The following is a 15,303-nucleotide window of genomic DNA, read 5'->3' on the forward strand; positions in this document are numbered from 1 at the left end:
TAGCTCAAATCGGGCTCAAGACCCCAAAACTTCATTTATTGCAAGGTGCTGACGGTCGTGTTCTGTGCTAAAGTGGTCACGCTCACTCGAGACCCTTCAAAATCCAGCATTCCCATTGGTGGAGCTAATATGAAACCCACCAATCTGGGAGGTCGGGATTGGTGGTGGCAGATCTGGCCGGACTCATGTCAGATCCCGATGGGGCTGCCCATGGTAGGCTGGGCCGAACTCAAGGTGACTTAAAGAGGGCAGGGGGCCAGAATATTCGACTTGATCCTATTCTTGGGACTGGCTGACTCGAACGCGGCTAATGAAACATTTTGATCATTTTTTTATGGTCCATCAATGGAGTTCAGGGCTGGCTGAGGGACTCTCATCCATTTAGTCTCGTCATGAACTAGGGCTATAGGATGAAATCGGTCGGCCTGAGCCGTAGTCGGCTGACATTGTTGTGGCCTAACGTCCTCCATAGAAATCAAGGCAGGGTGGCCAGAAGCTTGGCCCTCGGCTCATTGGCTTTTGAGGCTTGATTTACACTCACACTCGAGATGATGCCCACTACAAGTAGGTTTTCCATTTCCTGGCCGGACCTATTTGGTACTGATGGCGAAAACTCTACCAACGAAGTAAAGGTTATGGCCTACATTGTCATTTTACAATGCAGTTTCAGCTTCACTTATGGACAGTTTCCCCAAATTTATTTTGATGAAATAGGTTCGACCCTTGACTGATCTAAAGGTTAATGTCTTTCACTCATCCATGTCTGATCCGAGATCAGGTTCCTTTGATCTATTTCATTCCTCAAGTTGTGTCCTGAGCCACCCTGAATTCAAGTCTCCGTGTTCATTCATGCATCAGCTGTTCGGATTGGGGTCCAACCTTTTTTACAGAGAGAAAAATTGGAGGTTGAGTGTGTCATTTTGACGGTTATATCCCCTCCAGACCAAGAAAGTGATTGAGTGGGCTTGTAGATTTCTTACGTGCTATTGTATAATGAAGTCTCCTTTTCTCTCAAAGTCCTTCTTTATTCTAACTGGCAAATTATCCCTTTTGTTGAGTTTATTGGCCAACAGTTAGAAATGTAATTTTCGACTGACAAAACATTTCATTAAAACCTTTTGCACAAATTTGATTGAGGACACTTTCCAGGCCACCCCTCTCTCCCCCATTCAGTCAAACAAAATCTAAAGAAAGATGCCCTAAACTGAATAGACTTTTTTCTTCTTAAATTAGATCCAACGGAAGCTCTTAGCAAAGAAGAATCACTTCAATCAAACCACTTGAAACATGTTTTGAACATGTTTTGGTACTTCGGTAGCAGGGTGCCGGGCTGATCTACTTCCACAAGCCGCCTTATTTTCAACGTGAGACAGCTCAGACATTATCTTACCTGGATCATTAAATAATCAGATGATTAAGATTGGATAGACTTAGCAAAAATATAATTAGAGCCCATTATTGTTAATTAAAGAGGGATGTGCTCAATTGGCCCAAAATTTGGGAAAGGCTCCTTGTCAAAGCGGCCTTTGCAGTGCAGAAGGTATACCGTATTTTGGGTTGCGTAAGACTGTTTTGCGCTACTTGTTTTCAACCAAAGGTATCATATAAGGCATCAATCCACCAGCTCCCCAAATTCAGAAATATATTTTGAGAATCACTGAACAAAGTGTATTCATGGTTGATCCTCATGGCATATACAATGGAGCCTTATTGAAATTAAAAAAAAAGAACCTCAAGAGTGGCATTTCTGTACCTAGAACTGGAGATCTGACCCAAGAGCCCAGTAGAATGCCTACAAACGGAAAAACATTCCTCTCGGCATGATCATGATAAAATCGTGAACCTGAATAAACTACCAAACTACAATGCAAAAATGACGCATTTGAGCCATAAATATTTGGGGCACTTGTGGTCAAGGGACTGAATCCAGAATGGTTGTTTCGTAACAATGCAAATATACCTACGCAACCTCGTCACTGTGGTTACATTCTTGGGACGCTGGGCATGTGTTGTTCTTCTGGAGTGGACCTGGTCTGACTGAAGGAAGGAGTTGAGACTGATCCTGGGGCTGACTGACTAAACGTGAATCCATCCATCCATCTAACTTTTAAGGGATCTTTATCACGGTTTGTTGGATCGATTGATTGTCCCCTATCCTTGTCTAGCCAACATGTCCGCTCAAGTGCTGCCCGTGGGCCTCTCCTCGGCTGGAAAACTCTGGCAAAACCTCAAGGGTGAGTGAGTACATATGTGAAAGTACATCATGAAAGGCAACCCATGGCATTGCAACCCTAAATACTGGGTATGGCATTCAATGTCATGAATCAGGATGCTCATGTCCTCTTCAATGGTCAATGCCTCAGGGTCTCTTGAGCTGGCCTGACCCACAACACCCTCCTACCCGCATTGGACCTGACAGCAGGGTTTTTTTCTGGGTGGATAAGTCCCATGTCACATTTGGGTTTGATGTTTCAGGCCACGCGTTCAAGAATGGGGCGTTCCTGGCTCGTCACGCCTCTTCGGGTTATGGCTCGACCAATGTCAACATGAAGTTGACCCAGGACACGAAGGTGATTTGCCAAGGCTTCACCGGCAAACAAGGCACGTTCCATTCCAAGCAAGCCATCGACTACGGCACCAAAATGGTGGGCGGCGTCTCACCCGGCAAAGGCGGACAAGAAAACCTGGGCTTGCCCGTGTTCAACACCGTCCAAGAGGTCAGTACAGCCCTACAGCCCGACGGCTTTCGGACTAATGCACTTTGAAGAGAGCGACTCAAGAGGCGCGCCCAATTCATGCCCACCCATTTACTCTATCTTCCCCCTCCCCCCAACAACAATAGCAACAAGGGAGGAGCCAGTCCTTAACCTGGTTGCACGGGACGACCTTGACCAGTCAGCGAATCCCCGATTCGTTGCTGGTGTTGAGTCCCAGGTGGTAGCCAGGCATTAGATAGGTTGGGCCACCGATGCGAGATTCCGTGAGGTCATCCTCATCTCTCATCTGGAACATGCAAATTATGGGTCGAACTGAAAGATGGGCTTTGAAAGCTTGTGGGGTCAATCAAACTTTTTCCAGAGGATTTGTCCGAATAACGGTCTCAAAGCCAATTCCTTGGTCCGAAACATAATAATAAGAATAATAGTTTATGTAAAAAAAAAAGATGAATTGAAGACAACTTGGGATCATTAGCATAATCAGTGGCCAAATTAATGAATTACGGCCTAACCTGCACTTCGTCCCATCAAAGGCTGAGCTGGTCATTGAAGCTGTCCTCCACCAAAATCACAAAGAAATAGAAATAGGATTTCAAAAGAATTTTATGCGTGAACCCAAAATGCGCCAATAAACCCTGTGCCTGAATTGGTCTGCCCCGAACGTCCCTAGTGAACTTATATGTACTTAGCGAGGCAAGATTATTTGATATCGCCGCTTCATTAAGGCCAAAAACGCGACTCACGCCGATGCCACGGTCATTTACGTCCCGCCTCCCGGTGCGGCCAAGGCTATCTTAGAAGCGCTGGAGGCTGAAATGCCCTTGATCGTTTGCATCACTGAAGGCATTCCCCAACACGACATGGTCCGCGTTATCAACGCTCTCAAGTCTCAAGACAAGTCGCGACTTATCGGACCCAATTGTCCGGGGATCATCGCCCCCGCTCAGGTTGGCCGAGTGCCTAGGGCTTAGATCATTCGACGAGATTGAACGCTTGTATCCCATCTAACCGTGTGCCGTTGGTGTTCAACCCTCCTTTCACCCACTAATTCCAGGCTAAGACCGCTACTAACCCGGACGCCTCGGTTATCTACGTCCCACCTCCAGGTGCTGCCAAGGCCATCATGGAGGCTTTGGAGGCCGAGATCCCTTTGATTGTGTGCATCACCGAAGGTATCCCTCAACAGGACATGGTTCGCGTCAAGCACGCTCTTGAGAGACAAAGCAAGTCGAGACTCATCGGTCCCAATTGTCCCGGAATCATTGCACCTGATCAGGTGGGTGTCATGTCCGTCCTGCTAACTAAAAAGTCATTGAAAACCGGATTTGGACATGAATGATTTAAGCAAGTCAGACCACTTCTACCGAACTTCTCTTTTGTATGAATAATTTCCAGAGAAGAGCCAGTTTGCGGTGGCTTTTAAGGTTAATATTGGTTTACCCCTCTCCCCTTAGATGAACAAAATTGTGAGAAACAAAAGTTTCAGATTTCGAGTCATTTTTTTTGCTTAGTTATTGCCCTTTTCTAATGATCAAGTGTTTTGGGCTAATATGGTTGACCCAAAGTTCACACACCGATGGTATAATGATATAACATTTTATGACCTTAGTGCAAGATTGGCATCATGCCTGGCCATATCCACAAGAAAGGCAGTATCGGTATTGTCTCGCGGTCGGGAACTTTAACCTATGAGGCGGTCCATCAAACCACCCAAGTTGGTTTGGGCCAGACCCTTTGTGTGGGAATTGGTGGGGATCCTTTCAACGGAACCAACTTCATTGATTGCCTCGACATCTTTGTCAATGACCCCGATACCAAGGGAATCATCATGATTGGCGAGATCGGCGGCGAAGCTGAGGAGAGGGCCGCCGAGTTCTTGGCGCAAAACAATACGGTAAGCTCACGCGTCCATGTTCAATGAAACACTTCGGAAAAGTGCATTAACTTAAATATGAACTGTATGCCATTTATGTCGATTTAGGGACCAAATGCGAAGCCTGTGGTGTCGTTCATTGCCGGTGTGACTGCACCCCCTGGCCGAAGAATGGGACATGCTGGAGCCATCATTTCGGGAGGAAAGGGAACCGCTCAGAGCAAGATTGAGGCGCTGGAGAAGGTCAGTACGTTTGTAGTTTTGATGAATGGCAGTGGTTGTTATTTATATATGAAAGAGAGGATAACCTTTGAACATATTTGAATCACAAATGTAAGAAAATTGGCGAAAAGAGGCAATCCCTGAATGCAAGTTGGGACGGGGAGTTTATTGGATATGATGTCCGCCTATTATTATTGTTGTTGTTAGCCATAGGTGTTCATGAGTAACCCAATGATTCTGAAAATCAATGTCAGTAGTTGTTCGTCGGGAAAATTCTAACTGTTCCCGAGTTATGCAGAAAGTCACGCGGTGAATTTTGAGAGTGATTTGAACTCAAGCGTTTGATTGAGCTGAAAATTAGACAAGCTCACTTGTATTGACTTACGGCTGATTGAATAAAGAAATAGTCTCATTAGATGTGTAGAATTGAGTTTGTCAAGCCGTTATACTAAATTCGGTTAGACTTGCACTTAAACACACATTATTCATGAACGACAAAAAGGCCAAGGTAAATTAAAACGACGATGCGTTTGGAGGAAAAATTAGCTTAATTCCAATTCTAGGAGTTTGATGGCTTATTATTCGGTGACTTGGATATCCACCGTACGACCATTATCTAAGAAACTAAGAAGCCCTCTATGCCCACTTGGCTTTTTCTACTAACGAGGCATCTTTAACTGGTTAAAATCACTTCTAAACTGCTTAATTCATGCTGGTTTCCGTAAGATTTTTTTTACTTTTTGAACCTTCCCTCTGTGTGAGAAACATGTTTCGCAAAGCCTCAGGAAACGTACTCTTTCGAAAGATTACTTTTATGTAATGATTGCCTTGATCCACTAGCAAATTATGCAGGCATTTCGTTCTTAAATATACTTAATAGAAACGTATCTTGCGGACCAACTCACTATGTTCCTGAGGTTGTAAACCAGAAATAGTAAGGTGTGTGATTTCGGATGAGAGAACTTGACGTTGGGAATCGGGAGAGTAATATGATTTGATTCCATTGCGGCCTTGAGGATGTCCGTTTACCGTTTTTTCACCTTTCATGGTTCCAACAAAATTCTAAAATATTTTTCCATTGCTCAAAATGTTGCAGATGTTAATTTGACTTTGTGTTCATCTACTAGTTTTAGCGTTGCAATAGAAATATGGACTTCCTCACAATTTTCGAAAGTTTCATATCTGTTCACCTTTAATGTGTTTGTGATATAATGCCCCACCACATAGGATCACGCTTGATATTTAAAATCGGCACATTGCCGACACATTTGAAACGCTCGGGTACTTCATTCCCAAATGTCGTCGGTTTCCGGCTTAGTTGAAAAAATCCGTGGACCCGAGATAATAGAAATGATCCTCAATCAGCACTTGTTTTTTCGTGTTTCAGGCTAATGTAGCTGTCACTGCATCGCCAGCCCAAATGGGCACCAAACTGGTGGAACTCATGAAGTCCAAGGGAATGGCTTAACATTCGAATGGAAAGAGATCTCTGTTCTACCCAATCAACATCGCCTCACAAGGAAAATAAGTTAAGACCTCCGCTGATCTTCCGCTTGCAGCCAACATCCGTAACAGCAAGACTTATGAACAATTTGATGCCTCTTTTATTGTATCATTGTTAATAAAGAGAAAGAAAATTTTTATGACAGTTTCACCTATGTTACTAACCGTTCTGGTCTATTGACTGGCAATGCAAAAATAACCGAAACTGAAATGTAATCATGATGCACAAATATTGGGCCTTGAACCCAAAAAAATGCGTGCTATTAAACGTAAAGAAAAATATATGCTTACGCCAGGATTGATTCAATCACACTCGCGTGCGTTTTTGACCAATTTTACGACATTTTTTACCATATTTTGGCAATTTTTCTACCTTTTGGTAACCTTTCTGCTGATTTTTTTCTACCTTTTTCCGAGGTGTGTGGTAGTCAACAATGTCTTGGGGGGGAGACAAAAACGATCTGGTAATTTTGAGTAACGAGTTAGGACTAAAAGAAACATCGCATATGTATTATATTTTTTAGATTGCGATAAGTGTGCTTAAATTTGATTCATTAATCCGTCCATCTTTGCATCCAAGGATAATGATTGTTTGCCAAATATATGTATGAAACAACATTGGTAAGTGCTGATTTTTAAATGCCTTTACTGGCTTATATCTAGTTTTAAGAGCCCTTTTACCGATATGTTCTTCATTTGTCAACCATTTGCCACAAAACAATTTTGTTGGTCTTGGTACCGAGGGATCTTCACAAAGACGGCCATTACGGGTTCAGTCGTGTCCAAGGCAGAATCGGGGTTTTGGGTGACCATGGTGATCAAAACGTAGCTTAAGACGCTGACGAAATGAAGGAGGTTGACAGGGCAGGCGCCTAGACTGTTGGGTCACGTAGTATTCGTAAGTCGGGGTCACCAATGAAGTGTCTCGATGACTGACGTTTAGTCACGTGGATGACCAGGGCTACCACAGGCTTTCTTCGCTTCAAAACAATTCTGTTGTTCATGTTATGCTTTAAACAATTTACCTAGTACAATTTGTTCGCTTTGTTATTTAACTTAAGATTCAAAGTGCAAGCATTCATCATTTGCTTCAAAGTTCACTGAGACTAAATGTCCTGTTAACCAGTTAAAAACATATGGAATTGTGTAAAGTATGATTAAAACTATGTGTACAGTGTGCGTAAGCAAAATTTACAAAATCTGCAACAATTTCGACTTCGGCCTGATTCTCAACATGTGTAGAGAGTAGAGAATTATAATTTATTGTGAATTTACATACATACCTGTCCGACTAGTCTTCAAGATGCCCGCCCTCTGCGGCCACCATGGCCTCGACCCTGGGCCTGAAGGCAACGCACACCTTGCGGACGTACTCCATGGACGTTGGCCCACTCCTCGTCGACGGCGGCCTTAAGGTCATCAACATTGCGGTGAGGTGTAGCACAGGTTTTGGCTTCCACGGCGCCCCAGATCCCACAGTCAAGGGGGGGAGCAGTCGGGAGATGAGGGGGCCACATCATGTGGAGCCAGAAGTCATCAAGATTCTCTGATAGCCACTTCTGGGTGGCCTTGGACTTGTGGGATGGGGCAGATTCCTGCTGCCCAACATAGGCTGTTCCAGCATAATTGGCATCAATCCAAGGCTTGACGACCCTCTCCGTCACTTCCAGGTATTCCACCATGTTGATCTTGAGGCCATTTGGAAACCAGTGGGGGGGGGGCAACCTCTTCCCATCTGATGCCACGACCCCCAACATCATGGCCCCAGTTGGGTGCTTTGTCCGGTTGATGGGTGGGACATAATCAACACCATTGGTCAGGTACCTGTCATTTCTGGCATTTCAAGTCTGGTCCACAGTCCGCATCTTCTTGTTGGAGAAGATTTGGACAGTGGAGCCATGGTACTTCATCCAGGTGATGAGGAGCTTGCCCTTGGAGAGCCTGTTCTCCTTATTGGTTGCTGTAAGGAGCTGACGGTGACGGCGGTCATAGGCCTTCAGGCCAAGGTCCCTCACGGCATTCCTGATAGTCCCCTCGCTGACGTTGGAGATCTTGGCCAGGGTGCGCATGGATGTGGTCGGATCCTCCTTGATGTTGGACGCCACGGCAGTGAGGAAGTCCTCAGTTCTTTTGAGGTTGTGGCCACCACTTCCGGGCTTTCTCTGGACGCTTCCTTTTTTGTCATAGCAGGCCAGGGTGTTGTACACCATCTTCAAAGTGGAGTTGACGATGTCCGCGATGTCCTTTTTCGCCACACCGGCGTGGACCAAATCCACAATCCTTTGCCTTTTTGCCTCCATTGTTTTGAATATTGTATTTTTTATAAAAAAAAACATTTTTACGAATTCGGAAAGATTACTTTGAGTCACCAAACCTATTCTGCCATGTAGCCACGAAAATCGCTCCTAAGCCCGGTAGCCATTCACAAAGTCAATTGTAAATTTTGCTTACGCACACTGTACGCATGTACAAAAATGTAATCTATAGAAGTTTGCAAGAAGAAACCGTTTCTTCAGCGACAATGCCGGATTTGTTGGGAAATTAGTCGAGTGTAGATTATTGCAGGTGTTGCCACTCTTTGCTGGTATGCCCGTTATATGAAGATAATAAGACTGATTCATGAATTGTATTACTATATTTTCCAAGAAATAACGGAGAGTAAGAGACCTCGAGATTTAGTTTTTATCGGTCACTCTTCTCTACGGCCAGGCTTGAAAATTTTAAAATGAGAACTATATGAGAGGTCTCAGCGATCTTTCTTAAGAAACTTTTAGACGTGACCACACCCAAAGATAAAGACCCAATGTGATATCAGACTGTCCATCAGAATTTAGAATCCAGATCCGAGAACAGTGACCGGCGGGCATATTGAATTCTAAACCCTGGCTTACGCCACGCCATCTGGCAGCAGTAAGGTCTGAAATTGATCCGGACAAAATAGGATAGATTTTGTTACTGTTGCTTTATCACTTGGTAACAACTCAGTTAAAATGCCAAGCTAGATGGCTATGGGGTGCCACTTTAACAAAGCCGAATTTGGATGGCCCACTTTCTTGTGCTGAGAAATGAATGTTCAACAGAGCTGAGACTGTGTTAGACTGTAGTGTTCATGTTAAACATTTCCACATGGTTGAAGACAAACGATGAAACCCTGCTGCGAATGTGCATCACGTTTACGAAAACTCCATAGGCTTGAAAACGCATTTTCCGTTGCATAAAGTACGACAAACCAGTCATATCTTTTTTTCCATCGTCAACTTTCAGCGACTGGGACAAATAATTTTAAGGTCCCTATAAACAGAAAGAAATTCCGCATTATTTTGTGAAAAATTACTAATACCGGCAAGGTTTAACTTTTCTTGTCCTAACTGAAAACATTAAACAAGGAAACCCAAAACTAACCTTCATCAAGAAGAACATTCAACCTCATACAACCAGGTTGGCTTTCTGTAGGGAACTCAACTTGTCAGCAATCTAAAACATCCTTACGAACAGAACAAGCAGCAAAAAGGCAAATTTTGAATTACTCTCATTCGTCACGAGGGTTTCTCGTTGTCGTAAATCGTACATATTATTGCTGTGGCGGGTCCTTTGATTTCTGAGTGTTTGCAGGGTTCGAGTTCAGCAAAAGGCTGGAATCCAGCAGAGGACTCGAGTCTTTTATTAGAATCAGGTCATACAAAAACACTAACCTTGTTTTCACCATGTTAAAAAAGGCTAATTGAATCATCACTCAGGGGCTGCTTTCTTATATGGTCAATTTATGACGGAGCAAAAAACCTTTTTCTGGCGAAATTTAAAAAAAAATTGAATATCTTTTTTTGACGAGTATGTACTCGAATCCATTCAGAAATACTCAAATATGGCCATTTCTCCACCATCGCGTAAAAGACTCGAGTGCACTCGGATTCGAGACTGGACTCACCCCAACACTAATACGAATTCCGAACGAACATTTCACCCTTTGACGGCAAACTGATTGGGTCTCCTGCCGAGGTTGTTTTTACTTCAAAATGCGTTTTGAACGCCCCATTTGAATGGTGAAAGTAGATATATAAGAAGCGAAAAAGAAAAAAGGAGATGCCAAGTTGCGCTGATTTTTTCACGCCACCTTGGCCTGGGCGACCATTTACAAATGGGTGTGAACGATGCAAAACAAATGCGTCAATCAATGACGACGAACTGAAAAAGATTTAACAGAGATCAAAGAAAGTAGCACTAAAGTACAGCCCTTTTGTTCTGGTGGTTTGTTCTCTCGATTATGACAGACTAAACGATTAAAACGATTTTGCAAGAGTCCCTGCTATGGTTTTAACATTTCTATCGTTTTTGGTGCGGGCTTCAGTTCATATATTGGCACAAAACATTGGCTTTTAACTTTCCCGTTTTAAAAAGCTGGCCGCAATCTACTGTGACATAAATATTTTAAATACCTGAACTATGATACTAAGTTTGCCCTACATCAAGGAGTGACAAACTTTTGAGATCATCAAAATCTTTGTAACCTCTCGGTAAGTGATAATTTAGAGTCAATATGGTTGCCTATAGGTACAATTATTTGTTAGTACCAATCTGGTATTTCATGGCAAGCAATCACAAAAATACTTGATATGGAAGAAATAAGAGGGCCGAACTTAATCATTTTTGCTTTCACAGAACAATTTTGGAAATAAATGTGAATAAAAACTTACCTGTGCAAGGTTGGTGTCAACATCAATTTTTTGGGACTTTGTCACCGCTAGTGGGAGTGGGATCCCCAGCACTTCAAGACGAAAACGTAATCCTTTACATAACTTTACATAATACCTGAACCAGGAACGAATTAGAGTTGGCAGATCTGGCTAGCCCTTAAACATAAGGTTGATCAGAAATTATGATCAAAAACCTTTCCAAGTCTGACTTAAATCGTGCTATTGGATCAACACTGTTCATCTTACCTACGAATGTTTGAGGGAAGCAAATTGAGCAATGAAGGACCCCGAGAAAAAAAGAGAGTTGGTCCTTATTGCTCTAAGTAGACAGGACAGTATTCTCGAAGGCTTGAAGGTGCTCTCAAAACGCAAATTGGGGCTCTATGGTCATTATACTTGACCTTAAATCCTGGGTTGGGACAAAGCTCATGGATGCTTTGGAAGACGTACAGTATCAGGTACCTTTCGTACCTTCTCTGAACACTGTACAATCCCAACCTTTCTAACCTCTCCCATGGAACATGCCTCTCCCAATAAGAGAGCTCTCTCATATCCTCAATTTTTCTAGCAAAACATCTTGGGACTTGTTCGACCTTTTGCAAACCTGCTGAACTCATTGGAGCCCAAATGGGAGAGGCATATTCAAGATACGGCTGAACAATCGACTTGTACAGAGTTAGCTTCGTGACACTATCTCTGGACTTAAACGTGCGATATATCCAACCACATGTTTGAAAAGCCTTACCAACTTTCAATTGGATATGCTCATCGAACTTTCCATTATTTTGGAGGACTACACCTAAATCCTTCATGGATGAGACCTGCTCAATGTCCTTACCATCCATACCTTCATCCATAAGAAGGGGCCCAGGGGCATTCCAAACAACCATCGGACCAGCGCCCTGGAGAACCCCTTCTTGAAGATGATGTCTACCTTACTAGCTGCCCGCTTCTCCGAATTGGCCACGGATAGAGATGTCCTTCTAAAGTTCCAATTCGGTTTCCGGAGAAGCCGCTCTACCACCACGGCAGCAACTCTCCTCTATGAAATTGTGCACTCAAACATCAGCAGTAAGAGGAGAGTTTATGGATGCTTTGTGGATTTCTCCAAAGCATTCGACAGGGTGGACCGAACGCGGTTATTCCTCAAACTCCAATTGTGAGGAATTCCGTGTTCAATTTGTGTCCTCCTGTCCAACATCTATGCAGGACTCAGATATTCGCGCTGTTGCTCTATTTGCTTTGGTGAGGACCAATCACCCCCGCTACTTCACTTTCATTGGCCTTCCGCAAGGGGATCCACTTTCGCCAATTCTTTTCAATCCGACTTTGCCCCAAGCCCTCACCAACCAAGGCCCCACCATCAACCATTTTCTGGTACAATGTCTTCAATATGCAGACAACCTGGTTCTCTTGTCTAATTCAGCCATTGTATTGCAAAATGCCATCATGTACTCCATGGCTATTGCCAAGAGAACGGTCTTCAAGTCAATGTCATCAAGACGAAGGCCATGGTTTTCGACTAAGGTCGCAGCATGTTAACAATACAGAATATGAAATAACCTGAACTAAATGTTATTCTGAGCATTGGGTTTCTGGAGCCCGTGCCAATGCCTTGCGCCGGCCACACGTTAAGGTACTCAAGGGCATCATTTCGAACCCAAAGGCACATGACAAGAAGGAAGACGATCAGTGAAGGAAAGTTGTATGAAATGCGGGTTCTAAATAATATAATTAAAGGACTAACTCTCAGCAATAATTGTAGTCCGAAAAAAAAGATTTTTCATTGCAAACTTACTCAATTTTGATTTCCCAAGACATTTTGTGGGCAGATCCCTCAATTAAAGAGGCAGAACCATGTTTATGAGCGTCTAAACTTGAACTATGCTTTGCAAGTTTTTAGCATCAAATACGGTCACATCTTTGTTAGTTACTAGGTGCCCTATTGTTTTACAAACTAGAAAATAACAAGTGCAATGATGATGGGAATTAACAGCATGGTGCAATCAACGACCTTATCGCACTATATCTTACCTAAGACAACTTCACTAAGCCTAACCATCCCTCAATATTTCTTGAAAAGATTACGAGTATTTCTGAGAGGCTCAAGTGCTTGATCCTAGAATTGTTTATTGAATCCAACCGAATTGGATAGAACAATATTTTTGGTGTTCAGATTTACCTCATGGCCTAAACTACCCATAATTGTTCTCACAAAACGACATATTTAGACCCAACTGAAAGCTTGGAGCATGTTTGAGTACTATTTATGTTTTCTCTTCTCATGACAATGCTTTTGTTCACTGAATAAGTTAAAAGCGAATCCCTTGATTTCAACGTTTTTTTGGCAAATTTCAATTTCTTTTTGGGTTTGGCTTTTCACGGGATTTTCTAAACGTTACAGGGAATGTAATCCCCAATACTATCAAAATGAAAGGTTATGGTTCAACTCATTAGCAGCCTTTAATCTTTATATGATATTTGGTTTGCCAGAGAATTTGAGTTGGCAGAGTGAGCTAGTCCTTGAATGTAGGGTTGATCTGGAATGCTATGTAAAAATTTGTCCAAGTCTGACTTGCAAGATGCAACCAGATCAACAAGGCCTATGTATTCCCTACGCATATTAGAGGGAAGCAAATTAAACAATGAATAAGCTCGAGGAAGAAGAGAAGTGGACTTCAATGTTCGAACTAGCTTGGATTCTTGAGACCTTGAAGGTGCTCTCAAACGCACATTAAGCCCCTATGGTCATAATAATTGACCCTAAATCCTGGGTTGGGACGAAGCTCATGGATGCTTTTATATGCGTACAGTACCAGATACCTTTCGTACCTTCGCTGAATACTGTACAGTCCCAACGTTTTTAGTCTCTCCCAATACGAGAGCTCTCTCATTCCTGTGATGTTCCTAGTGAAACATCTTTGGACTTGTTCGACATTTTATCAGCCTGCTGAACTCATTGAAGCCCAAATGGATGAAGCATATTCAACATGTGGCTGAACAATCGACTTGTATGGAGTTAGCATCGTGATGCTATCTCTGGACTTAAACGTGCGATATATCCAACCACATATTTGTCAGGCTTTACCCACCTTCAACTGGATATGCTCATCGAACTTTTCATTATTTTGGAGGACTGCACCTAGATCTTTCATAGATGTTACCTGCTCAATATCTTCCCTTAGCTATTGTCAATGAGTGGGGCGGAGTTATCAAAGGCGCTGACCCGAAGGACATTGAGCGGAATTCCATATTGTTAAAGGCCATGTTACTCTCAGTAACCCAAGAAATAAACCGGGTGATTCCACTGGTCTATGCCCAAGAGTAATTTTTATCTAGGTCCGTTGCAAGGTGACCAGAATCTTGGCCGTTCCTACCAGAAACTAATTTCGTGTCGTCAGCGTAACAAGAAAGACTGGCAGTAATACTAAGCTTTTGAAGCGGGGCAATGAATACTAGAAAAAGGAGAGGCCCTAAACTGGAGCCCTTTGGGACATCTGAATTGAAATCATAGATAATCCTTCAACCTTAACAATTTGCGTCCTATCATGAACTTATAGTTACCTTTTGGTAACTTCTTCTTCTATCATTCGAGCTCTAGTCATGACTCAATACTCAAATTCCTACACACGTGATCAATTTCAAAAACATTTCTAGTCAGAAATTCTTGTCAGATAGAGCGGACAATTCTCTGATTCATATTAGGATTGAGCAAAAGTTTTCGTATCGATTTCGGTTAGTATCAATTAAATTTGGATCGAATTAAGAGACCCTGTCGGATCTTACGCACCGCTCTTTATTAGCCCTAACACGGCTTGCATTCCTGGACCTACTTTTTTAGCCACTCTTTGCTTCCATGAAATCGTGTATTTTCAATCTTTTCGTTTCTTTTACTTTGCTACCCTTCCCCATGCGTTTAGATTTTCCATGCAGAACGCCATTCCGTGATCAAGAAGCAACTGAATTGGATTGAGTTTCGATGGGATGAAATAAATCCTTTTTGTATTCTTGCTTACGCACTGAAGTTACGGTAGGGTGGCCATGGACGGCACTTATACCCAACCATTGGCCTGCCATCCAATTGCAAAGCTAAAATTGCAACAAGCAGCAGTTTTTAATTCCAAAAAGACAAGATATGCAGGGACATGAGGGAGTTGAGTAGCCCCAAAATACGGGGAAAGAAGGGAAAACTAAAGTACCTTCTTATTTGGATCAATGGTGCAGATCTAATGCAGAAGAAAATGGAACTGAAATTTAGGTTAACCATCCCTTGCTCACATTGAATCAAAATATATGC

At 42.8% G+C, this 15,303-nt stretch overlaps 1 protein-coding gene across 2 annotated transcripts; it reads left to right on the forward strand.

Annotated features, from left to right (window-relative positions):
* The first annotated feature begins 2,018 nt into the window (after window positions 1-2,018).
* LOC131880719 (succinate--CoA ligase [ADP/GDP-forming] subunit alpha, mitochondrial-like) lies at window positions 2,019-6,455 on the forward strand. Of its 2 annotated transcripts, none has more exons than XM_059227405.1 (6): window positions 2,019-2,234; window positions 2,476-2,717; window positions 3,443-3,664; window positions 4,327-4,611; window positions 4,699-4,833; window positions 6,200-6,455. In XM_059227405.1, the coding sequence occupies exons 1-6, from the start codon at window positions 2,171-2,173 to the stop codon at window positions 6,278-6,280; spliced, it is 1,029 nt and encodes a 342-aa protein (XP_059083388.1). In that variant the 5' UTR covers window positions 2,019-2,170; the 3' UTR covers window positions 6,281-6,455. The 2 variants fall into 2 exon arrangements, with proteins under 2 accessions (XP_059083388.1, XP_059083387.1); XM_059227404.1 differs by lacking the exon at window positions 3,443-3,664 and adding an exon at window positions 3,772-3,993 and having other exon boundaries at window positions 2,020-2,234.
* The last annotated feature ends 8,848 nt before the right edge of the window (window positions 6,456-15,303 follow it).

Source organism: Tigriopus californicus, chromosome 5 (assembly GCF_007210705.1).
Source record: "Tigriopus californicus strain San Diego chromosome 5, Tcal_SD_v2.1, whole genome shotgun sequence".
Classification (NCBI taxonomy): Eukaryota; Metazoa; Arthropoda; class Copepoda; order Harpacticoida; family Harpacticidae; genus Tigriopus; species Tigriopus californicus.

What these genes read in the sequence shown, in the direction of transcription:
- LOC131880719 (XM_059227405.1), top strand. Translation starts at nt 2,171, where the DNA reads ATGTCCGCTCAAGTGCTGCCCGTGGGCCTCTCCTCGGCTGGAAAACTC. An exon ending in ACTCTGGCAAAACCTCAAGG is followed by an intron (nt 2,235 to 2,475) that starts GTGAGTGAGTAC and finishes TTGATGTTTCAG; the next exon opens with GCCACGCGTTCAAGAATGGG. An exon ending in TGTTCAACACCGTCCAAGAG is followed by an intron (nt 2,718 to 3,442) that starts GTCAGTACAGCC and finishes CGCTTCATTAAG; the next exon opens with GCCAAAAACGCGACTCACGC.